This window comes from Haliotis rufescens, unplaced genomic scaffold (assembly GCF_023055435.1).
Source record: "Haliotis rufescens isolate VD_foot unplaced genomic scaffold, xgHalRufe1.0.p SCAF_13, whole genome shotgun sequence".
In the NCBI taxonomy this organism is placed as follows: domain Eukaryota; kingdom Metazoa; phylum Mollusca; class Gastropoda; order Lepetellida; family Haliotidae; genus Haliotis; species Haliotis rufescens.
Window position 1 is genome coordinate 35,656,400 of NW_025963813.1, and position 12,138 is coordinate 35,668,537.

The 12,138-nt window shown below is 40.4% G+C and overlaps 1 protein-coding gene across 1 annotated transcript in view; it reads right to left on the minus strand.

Moving 5' to 3' along the window:
- Positions 1 to 1,077: 1,077 nt before the first annotated feature.
- LOC124117727 (cytochrome P450 4F6-like) overlaps positions 1,078 to 12,138 on the minus strand; it is a 28,718-nt gene continuing 17,657 nt past the window's right edge. The window contains exons 10-11 of the mRNA XM_048394484.1: positions 2,976 to 3,041; positions 1,078 to 1,460 (exon numbers count right to left, since the gene is read on the minus strand). Of these exons, the coding sequence (XP_048250441.1) occupies positions 1,361 to 1,460; positions 2,976 to 3,041 (166 nt within the window). The 3' untranslated portion in view covers positions 1,078 to 1,360. The remainder of the gene's footprint in view (positions 1,461 to 2,975; positions 3,042 to 12,138) is intronic.

Sequence of the window (12,138 nt, forward strand, 5' to 3'; positions counted from 1 at the left end):
GTCCCCGGGAATCTATGTTGATTGTAAGAGTTGAATTGATGAATCGGTTGGCCACGCTCGGTATACTTGGTTGAAAGTATGTCTTCGCCCCTTGATGACGAGGATCGTCGCTCGTAATATGAATCACTGGATTGTCTGGTCAAGACTCGATCACACACAAACAAACAGACAATGTGTGAAAAAGAAATTTTTATTCATGCTGTAGGCTTCCATAATACAGGATCTATTCCTTATGATATTTACTACATGGGGACACACTCGGTTGATAAAACATGTTTTGTTTCTTATGATATTTACTACATGGGGACACACTCGGTTGATAAAACATGTTTTGTTTCTTATGATATTTACTACATAGGGACATACTCGGTTGATAATACATGTTTTATTCCCTATGATATTTACTACATAGGGACACACTCGGTTGATAAAACATGTTTTATTCCCTATGATATTTACAACATGGGGATGCACTGGATTAAAAATCGCTGTCATTATCTTTCAAACAACCTGTTCGCTTTCCGGGCGTTGTGGTTTCTGAGGAGGCCTCTGGTCTGACCAGTGAGTCAGGTGGAGAAAACATTCAATCAATATTTCGGCGAGGATACTAGAAATAGTCTTCACACGTGACGATATCCTGTTGGGAATCGAAACCGGGACTCCCGGTGAGGAGTGAATTCTTTACTACTGGGCGACCACTCCGATCAGACAAACACAGGACGTTCAAATGTGTGGACGTTATTACTGCCGACCATGTAGTCGTGGATGTAGTCGTGGATTAATAGGCCCACTGCCACCTCAAGGTAGCGAAACTGCTGCTGGTGTTACCATACACAGATAACAGCCTTGGCAACATAAACCATCTGTCCTTGAATCGGTTATGGACAATCGTCCCGAAGCAATCCCTTCCTGATATAGATCGTGCACCCATATTTCACAGGTATTGATTCAGGCTATACTATAAGCTACATGCCCAAATATACTAGGACACTTCTTTGAGTGGCATTTAGAATGGTAACTAAGACAAAATTGTTATGGATGAGCAACTTCTTTATTACAATTGTTAATAATTAATAAAGAAGTTGCTCATCCATAACAATTTTGTCTTAGATACTAGGACACATTCAGAATAACTTGCTGGTCTGATACATGAAACATCGTTAACCATATACTGACTCGGCGGACTGCATGCTCCCTTCGGCAGTTTCTTAGTTGTGTCCATAGTATTGACAGTCGATTCATCTTTCTACTTCGGACGTAGGTTGGCCTATCGCAATAACCTGAGCTGTCTAACACATGCTGTGTGTTCATGTTTGGGGCCTAGGTGTTCCATAGAGGCGCCCTGACCAAGGACTGTGTGCTATCTGCGATTGGCAAATACCCACAATCCCTCTACCGCTCGCATAACAACGGCCGCTTGGTGGCGCGCGGCATGGCTGGGGTCAGGCAAAAGGTCAAATCTGAAATAGACGAAATCCGAAGTTGTTTTGTATTGTTACAGAAACGCAGTTAATTTACTCTTCTGTCGTTAAATGTGTAGCCTATCAGCAAAGTTACGCTCCGCTTCATAAGCAATTTAGATTTGTAACTGTCTGAAACAACACAAATACTCCAATGCCAATCAAAGACTTCAAATATTTCCGAAACGGTCATTCAGTGAGCTAAGAGGACTGGTTGAAATGCCCATTGAAAACATTATCAGTCGGTATTCTGTCTTGAAGGCACTAGAATCATTTGTAAGAGATAATGAGTTATGATTTATACGAAAGATTCTGCCACATGTCACTTCCACAAGGTATGGGGGGCACGGGTGGCCCAGTCGTCTAAGGCGCCGCGATTCGCTGTGCAGAGTTACGTCCCTTTGGCACGCCAGAAACCTATGATTGTGGGTTCGAATCCCGGTTCGCCCCGATTATGTTTCTAGGTTTGTAAGCACCATACCCGTGCTCGTGGGTTTCACTGAAGTGGTATACGTCTGAGACCTGCATCACTTCGGGCTCTCCTCCCACATTAAGCTGACACGCCGTGATATAACTGGAATACTGTTAAAAGCGACGTTAAACCCAACTCACTCACTCCACCAGACCAGTAGAAACTTACCAGGGAGACGATACTTGAACGTCATGACAAAAATGGCTATGTAATCGTACGTTGGTTGAATGCTATGTTATCTATGTATTTAAACGTGGTTTCAAACGCGATGAAATGGTCCATGATTGTTGAACGCTTGACCCAACAGTGGGATCCACATTTTCCCAGCAGTGAATAAGTTGTACTCCCAAATGTTGCTTCTCTTTATATAAGTCAAAGATTCAGTTTAGATGTTTGTTCCTGCTAAAATCATATTGGCACAGACTGAGTGTTACTTAGCGCCGCAATCAGCCATGTTCCAGCTTTATCACGGCTGGCTGTATGCAGATAAATCTGAGACGGACAGGCCGGTGAGGAGAAGGCTACGAGGACATCCAAACAGCCAGACCACACATTGTAACCACCTGTCCACCAGTCGTCGGCCTTAAAGCAAGCATGGAGCACTTGGGGCCTTCTCTGCCCCTGTGCAATATGGACCCCTGATGGAGCCCTGATGTACCCCTGATAGACCCCTGATGGACCCCTGATGGACACGTGATGGACACCTGATGGACCCCTGGTGGACACCTGATGGACCCTTGATGGACCCTTGATGGACCCCTGATGGACACCTGATGGACCCCTGATGGACACGTGATGGACACCTGATGGACACCTGATGGACCCCTGATGGACACCTGATGGACCCCTGAATCCCTGATGGACCCCTGATGGACACCTGAACCCCTGATGGACACCTGAATCCCTGATGGACCCCTGATGGACCCTTGATGGACCCCTGATGGACCCTTGATAGACCCCTAATAGACCCCTGATGGACACCTGATGGACCCCCTCGGGAGCATTGCCGGAAGTGTGACAAAGTGTGTGAAAACATCACGTGCCTTTGAAGTATCCTTCCAATCACCACCTTCAGTTCGTTCATGGCAAAATTTTGTCCAATGCAGTTTCTGTAAAGAGAACACAAATCATTGATACGAGTTGATGTCAACGGTGAAGGTGTCCCGTTTGGTAAACTCGGACACGAATATTTCCGAGACAGCTACCGGTACGCTGATTCAAAAGTGAGAAATAACATTATAAATGTCATTTTGATTCTTCGATTATGTTTAACATGTGAATATTAATACAACTTGAAATAACTGACGAAAACCCATATAAGAAATGCCTATTGTCGATTATGCTCGACAAAACGTTACTGTCACTGGTATGTTTCATAAACTGGTTAGAATAGGTCTTCAGCAACACATGCTTGCCGTAAGAGGCGACTATGCTTGTCCTTAGAGGCGACTAACGGGATCAGGTGGTCAGGCCTACTGACTTGGTTGGTGCATGTCATCGTTTCCAATTGCGTAGATCGATGCTCATGATGAAAATCACTGGATTGCCCGATCCAGGCTCAATTATTTACAGACCCCCGTCATACAGCTGGAATATTGCTGAGGGCGGCGTTAAACAACAAACAAATTATAAACTGATCACCTGTCATACTTTTGTTTGGTTGAAATTTATGCATTTTGTGTGTTGTGAGGCAATATGTGAATATTTGAAAAACTGACGATCTTGAGCAATGGCTGCCTCGTCGTTTCTCAGTCATGGCTCCTGACGGTAGCCGTTTGATCCACGGTAGTTAATAATATGCCATTACGAGATCACTCACAAAAGAAGACACGACAAGAGAAGTAGGTCTTATGGAAGCATTGGCATCGCGCGTCAGGTTGGTCGCCAACTTTACTCATGGCGTTATCGGCCATGTTCCCAAGGCAAGGGAGTTAACTGACTATAAAAGTTTCCACCCTTGCCGAACTAGGCTGGTATTATGGAGTTACATTTTGGCTGGACTAACGAGTCTATGCATAGTCCAATCAAAATCGTGCAACGAAATCGAAATCCGGTTCGTAAACTGTCGTGCAGATTTCGGTCGATTGCAGGATTTGCAAAGCATGTGCACCGCCAACTCGTTGTCAACAGATATTTCCAAATCTTTTTATGTTTTTAATCAAGGTGCTCACGCATTTCGTGATATAAGACCCGTTTTATCACAACATAGACCTTGATTATCGATCAGATCGTCTTGACTGGGCGCCACTGTTTTGTTTGAAGCAAATGCAAATGTTACGAGAGGTGGAATCTGATTGGTCTAAAGGAGAGGCTTAGAAGAGACATAACTCGTAATAGCAACTGGTGGCGCTACGATAGAGCCCAGGAATTCCAGCCTAGTTCGGCAAGGGTGGAAACTGGACTTTTAAAGTCAGTTAACTCTCTTGCCTCGGGAAGATGTTATCGGCAGACTGTTGGACAGATTCAGGCAGGCATTGTTCAACAAGGCGGTCAGTTCGACTTACTTGCCAAAAGAAATGTTCTGGTGTCAGGTCTAATACAGGCAATACACTACGTAAACGAAGCAGCAGTTTCGATACCAACGCTTTGAATCGGACTCAGTAGATCATTGTATCTAATCAACTCGACCCCATGTCGGCATTGTCAAGTGGGATACTACTAAGTTGCGGATGTTATTTCTGTCTAGTCCAATGGTTTCAGCGTTACTCTAAGCCACTGTGACATCTTTAACCTGACCAAACCATTCAGTGGTATACCCATTTTGACCATAACGTCACTTCAGAAAACGTATTGTTACGGTATTTGTCGTTATCAGTTTGGAAAGATGGTATGGCCAAACTACCCGTATCTCTACCATGAGATAACAGTCTAAAGTGAGTGAGTGAGTGCGTAGGGTTTTACGCCGAACTTTACAATATTACGGCGGGGGACAACAGAAATGGACGTTACACATTGTACCGATATGGGCGAATCAAACCCGGAACACGTCCCATTTTAATTCTGGAAACCCAAAAGTCCAGAAACTCTACGCTCTTTGCCCAGTCTCGGTTAAAGGTATTTACAAAATTAAACATGCCGTTTTCATGGGAACATACCAAGGAAGAAAAAATGAAAAAAAAAATGTTTAAAAACTCAATATTTAGACTATGTCGCCCATGGGCCTGCCCATGGGCGAAGTCTGGCCCATGGGTAGGCCCATGGGCAGGCCCATGGGCGAGAATATTTTCCTCTACTTAAAACTCATGTTTTTGTTTCGCAAATACATTTAATGTATTCATTCAAGTATCATGACACAAAATTTAACTCATTTTAACTTAATTCAACGATTTTATAGCGATATTGAAATATTTCGCCCATGGGCGAGAAAAAGGTTTGGCCCATGGGCGAGAATATGTTCCTTTACTTAAAACTCATGATTTTGTTTCGCAAATACATTAAATGTATTTATTGAAGTATCATGACACAAAATTAAACTCATTTTAACTTAATTCAACGATTTTATAGCGATATTAAAATATATCGCCCATGGGCGAGAAAAAGGTTTGGCCCATGGGCAGGCCCATGGGCGAGAACATGTTTCTTTACTTAAAACTCATGTTTTTCTTTCGCAAATACATTAAATGTATTTATTCATGTATCATGACACAAAATTTAACTAATTTTTACTTAATTCAACTATTTTACGGCGTTATTAAAATATTTCGCCCATGTTTTCGTCAGTCCCTTTCAAGCATCAACTAACTGTTTGCAAAGTATATTGTATCATGTGAAATATACTTTATATTATATCATTACATTACTATTTAAAAAGGGCTTTTGGTTGGATGTTTCCTTTAGTTCTACAAATTTCACCTGTTTTACATATTGTAGCGATCTTTAATGAACCCGGCCTTACCTCTCAAAACGTTTTGACAGTTTATCATACGAATTCATGTGCGTGTACTCAAATTCATTGGAGTTATTTTCCACAACATTAAATTTTAGTTAGTTTCTATTTCATTTCCCATTTTATGTCCCGTTGATACATCACACTGGGCAATTACGTGACACTAGGTATGCAATATACAGGTACGCGTGCGCGTATTTTAATGAAAAAAACTATTCGTCTTTTATTGCATAACGTTTGGCTGAATATCTTACATTCTAACGAAATCTCGAAATAATTATTTAATTACATGCGGTTTCGAACTGACCAGTAGGAATTATGTTTCAATGCGATGAGGAAAACGTGAGTGAATATTGTGACCCTAAAGCAACTTTTAACTGCATTGTCACTTTTGGTATGAAAATGGTAACAGTTCAGAAAAAACAACAGCCTTCTTATGATAATTCTCATTAGTACGTTGTTTCTAATTACAGTGTCGGCCTTATTTACAGGTGATTCTACAATACCTGCTCTCGGTCAATTACGATCTACCACAACACGCGTGAATAAACAGTTATGCAGGTGTTGCTGTGGGCAAATACCTAGCCTGAAAATGTTTATTTTTTTTAGGATACATTTTTTACAAATGTTCGTTGATATGTGGATATATTAAGCACAAAGACAAAAAAATGTTTATGAAAGATGAATTAGTGCCTTGATATATTCATCGAGATGTGTAGCATCGTTTAATGGGGTCATTCAATAAACGTATGTTTGGAGGAGATATCAAAGGAGCCGCCCAATATACACAGTGTCGTCCGGTGAACTACCACCCCACCCTGTCCATTAGAGTTATGTAATCGGTACACAAATATATTTGATGCGGTGTCAGTGCGGAAGGAGTTTGAATTACGTCCGCCACTTGCCACAGAAATCCTCAAAGTATAGAAACAATAAACAAGGTCAATCCGTACTAATTACCTAGTGACGCACGCAACAACGACTGTCAATAGGGAAAATGGTGAAAACAAATTGAAATAGATTTTAATAAAACATTATTGTACTAAATAACTCGCAAAAGCGGTGCCTAAAATTGTTTGACCGTGTTATGTGTGTTGTAAACTGACGAATAGCAAGTAATTGTCATGCTGTACGCATGGTTCCATATACAAATTCAGTTATACAACCGGTATGAAACTGAGAACTGAGATACCAAGTACAACCTGCATTCACACACGGAAGCAATATACTTGTGTGTATGCCCTCTCCTCTAAAAAATGTATCACTAAAGTATTTGCATTGAAAAAAATATAAATGATAAATGATAAAACTTGGTAATTTGGTAGGTCTCCGACAGATATGATTTTCAGTTTTTTTACACCTTTGATTGATACAGATTACGTACCTGTAGTCTAGTCACTGTATCTAATGTATCTGCTTGTTAGCAATTTCAAATGTCTTGTTATAGCACTGTTCCTAAAATACGGCAGTTTCTTTTATCGGGTATAAATATATAGTTGATTCGTCTTGTCACGCAGTCATTTTTACTTGATCGAATGATTTCCACAAAAAATTACGGCAGAGAGTTTTGTATTTTATTATATTTTTAGAAGATTTTAGAAGATGCTTACATCACTGTATCTCAGAACGTAAAACTGATAACATTCAAACATGTAATTAGTACACAGTTAATTGTTACATATAATTTCCTGCATATTCCTTTTTGAACAAAAAGCCTACATGTATACTGATATCGGTGTCCACTGTTAAAAGGGTATTAGTGCAGTCAGCCATGGTAAATGGAGAGACAATAATAAGGTGATTAATTATAGTCTGTTGCAGAATATGCGGTATAAGTGTAGTCATGGATACATATACACATTACACATATACAGATGAAATACACGATATGATGCAGTGCAAGAACAAATTAAGATACGGTTTCTATTAAAAATATTTATACGATTTTGGATTTAATTAGCATGTTTAAATTTTCAGGCCAACACGGCTGAGATACAGCATCGGCATACTCAACTGGAGTTGTTTTCTGCCGGTCGTAAGTTCATTGTTTGACTGAGCACACTCGTGTCGGGGTTGCGATATTTTCTTCTCTTTGTTGGCAGCCTGCCACCGGTCTGAATTTTGAGAAAGGTCTCAGCATGGGACTGTTAATTACTTCTTAATGATGTCTACAAGCTTACAAACTTGTAGATGTTGGGTGCGGTTAGGACCAAACTTTTTCAGCTCAGAGTGTTAGTGGTCCTGGAACCCATAGTGTCAAACAGGTTCTGCACAAAACGTCCATCAGATTCTACTGTTCAGCAACATTGTCACTGAATTTCAGAACTCTGGCATGATATAATAATCAAGGATTTCGTATACTAATTGAACAGAGTTCACCTGCACATGTCCACTTTAGTGATACAGACTGTAACCAAAAATGCAATGAGCCGTAGCTCTTAATCCCTTATAACAACGGTAACAACAACCAGGGTGAGGACACAGTAAGGTTAAACCGTGTCCAACAGACAATCTGAGGTGGCTATCTCCCATCAAGTCAGCTCTGTTTTTAAGCGCATAGTTATGTTTTTACATATTGAAATAAAAGGAATTTAAAAAATTATATTTAACAAACCTACACATTACCAAATACAAAACTTTATAACCCTTTCTAGACTTCGTTCCAATTAACCTGGATCATTCAACTCGCTCGCGAAGGTCGTATGCGTCTTTAAAGTGAATACGTCTACAGTGTACAAGTAACTTTTAACTGTATCATATATACTCATGATAAGCAATTATTTTCGTTCCTAATTTGAATGAGCACATTCGGAGGCTAAATCTGCAAAATGACAGATAAAATATTTCTTTGTACAATGCAAACGATACAAACGTAGCGGCTGATAATAGAGACAATGTTTTAATAATCTGCAATATATCAAGTGTTCTCGTTCAATCTATTGTACATGTTGAAGTGATTGTAAAGTTTCAAGGAGTACTAAAATGTTGTGGTATTATGAATGTATTTAGAATATGAATAGCGAAAAACAGTCACCATATCGGATGTACATGTATAACTTGTCTTCCAACACCACGCTTTTGCCGAGGCCCATGGTAATAAAACTAATCGGTCCCATAAAAGGAGCAAATAGTTTCGCAGATACTTCTTGCTATGGTTCACTCCCAATTGTCAGAAGACCTAATCATCAGTCAGACCAGTCAAGTGTGACCAGCGTACCTGCCTGGATTTGGCTCCTAATTACTGAACTGCCCAATACTGTCATACTGTGGGCAGAGTAAGCGGCCTCGTTGAGTGATACAGACTAACCAGATTATGATTGTGTTTGTAAGTTACGTTTAATAAGTCAAGACTAGGGGTAGTTTTTTCAATGAAACCTTTTGAGTTTGTTTTGCATTCATTTCATTAAATACATTGTTAGGTAGAATAATAACACGTTATATGGATTAAACATCTCCCTAATCTGAGTATAATCTCTCATGTACTCTAAGTACCGTACTATATTACTTTGCGGAGGCACTGAGTATAATTTTTTAGTTGGCATTGTATGCTGTCTGAATGACTTTACCCAAATCCCTGCATTCAATAGACCCGTGAAGATCTTCAACAAACCATTCTTCGCGTAAAAGGGCGACAGCGCTTGTCGTAAGAAGCGACTACCGGGATCGGGTGGTCAGGCTCGCTGACTTGGTTGATGCATGTCATCGTATCCCAATTGCGTGGATCGATGCACATGATGTCAATCACTGGATTGTCTGGTCCAGACTCGATTATTTACAGACCGCCGTCATACAGCTGAAATATTGCTAAGTGTGGCGTTATACAACTAACAAACAAACAAAACACAAAAAGAGAAAGTGTATGAGTACTAAAACTTGCAATAGATATGCGTACCCTACGTACACACATGAGTCCCATTCGACAGTCTACAACACACGAATAACTGTCAAACAAGTTTGGGTACCCCTTCTGTTCAGGCAAGTTATTTAGTTCGATAATTTTGTATTAAAATCCTTTTCAATTTGTTTTCATCCTTTTTCCCTATTCCATGCATGTTTATGTTGCTACATCTTAGTGCTCATGTTCCCAAGTATTGTAAAACACTTTAAGTTTCTCCTTCTTAATCTAACGTTATAACATTTCCGGTCATTGCCATCATCTAATACACAAGAGATGATTCCAAGACATATTTTATTCGGTTTTATGGTCTATGCGGTCTTACAATTGATTCTATTAGTCATTAAATCTTATGTCTAGTAAATATTTTCACAAACAGGGCTGTTAACTGATATAAGGAATGTAACATCCAGTTGAGGACTGAATACGACGTACGTTAGTCTGGTAACGACATTTCTACAATTAATATTTTGAATAAGCCGTTAATACGCCAGTTGTGACAGGGATGATGGTATGGTAGATGTAGCAGACATATTGACAGCCGTTGTTACGCGAGTCACTAGGTTATTAGTACGGCATTGTCCTTGTTGATTGGTACTATACTTTCTGTGGCCACTGGCGGACGTAATTCAAACTCCTTCCACACTGACATTGCACCAAATATATTTGTGTACCGATTACATAACTCTTACTGACAGGGTAGGGTGGTAGTTCACGCGAAACGGACGACACTGTGTATATTGAGCGGCTCCTTTGATAACCCCTCACAACATACTTTTAATGAATGACCAATTAAACGATGATACACATCAGGATCGCGGAGAAAATACAAGCTTCGTTCGCGTTGAATATATATATCAAGGCACAAATTCATCTTTCATAAACATTTTGTGTCTTGGTGCTTAATATATCCACATATCAACGAAAATATGTAATACATGTATCCACAAAAATATACATGTACAGGCTAGGTATTTGCCCACAGCAACACCTGCATAACTGTTTATTCACGCGTGGTGTGGCAGATTGTAATTGACCGACAACAAGTACTGTAGAATCACCTGTAAATAAGGCCGACACTGTAATTAGACACAACGTACTAATAAGAATATGAGAATTATCATAAAAAGGCTGTTACGTTTTTCTTAACTATTACCATTTTCATACCATATTTCAATATCGCTATAAAATCGTTGAATTAAGTTAAAATGAGTTTAATTTTGTGTCATGATACTTCAATAAATACATTTAATGTATTTGCGAAACAAAATCATGAGTTTTAAGTAAAGGAACATATTCTCGCCCATGGGCCAAACCTTTTTCTCGCCCATGGGCGAAATATTTCAATGTCGCTATAAAATCGTTGAATTAAGTTAAAATGAGTTAAATTTTGTGTCATGATACTTGAATGAATACATTAAATGTATTTGCGAAACAAAAACATGAGTGTTAAGTAGAGGAAAATATTCTCGCCCATGGGCCTGCCCATGGGCCTACCCATGGGCCAGACTTCGCCCATGGGCAGGCCCATGGGCCACACTTCGCCCATGGGCAGGCCCATGGGCGACATAGTCTAAATAATGAGTTTTTAAACAATTTTTTTTTCATTTTTTCTTCCTTGGTATGTTCCCATGAAAACGGCATGTTTAATTTTGTAAATACCTTTAACCGAGACTGGGCAAAGAGCGTAGAGTTTCTGGACTTTTGGGTTTCCAGAATTAAAATGGGACGTGTTCCCGGACATTCGGCGTGACGGGCGAACCCTTAAACCACTAGGCTACCCGGCCGCCCCGTTCAGCTGGTGTGGAACACGTTATTTAAGTTTCAACTGGGGATTTATCTACAGAGAAATTTCATTAGCATAAAAACTCGCTGTGTAATATGGTGTTTGGTGAGTTAGTGAGTTGGGATTTACGCCGTTTTAGCAATAGTTCAGCAATATCACGGGGGGGGGGGGGGGGGGGGGGGACAACAGAAATGAGCTTCACACATTGTACCTAAGTAGGAATCCAAACCAAGAGCTGACGACTAGACTGACCAACCGCCCATACGGGGTCTGTTTTGAGTTGCTGTTTGGCTCCTCGGAGTAATAATATTAGTTATGGTGTCTATAGTTGCCGTATACGGTCTCATATTAGGTCAGCAACAACCATCTTGGATTTTTACTGACGGTGTACGGGCTCATATGGGATTAGAAGTGAGTAAGACTGGTTTTACGCCGCTTTTAGCAATATTCCAGCAATATCACGGCGGGGGACACCAGAAATGGGCTTCCCACATTGAACCCATGTCGGGACTCGAACCCGGGTCTTCGGCGTGACGAGCGAACGCTTTAACCGCTAGGCTACCCGACCGCCCCTGGGTTAGTAGTTCTGCTCTCTGATTGGTCAATTTGACTCTGAGGCATAAAAAAGTCGCTATGTGG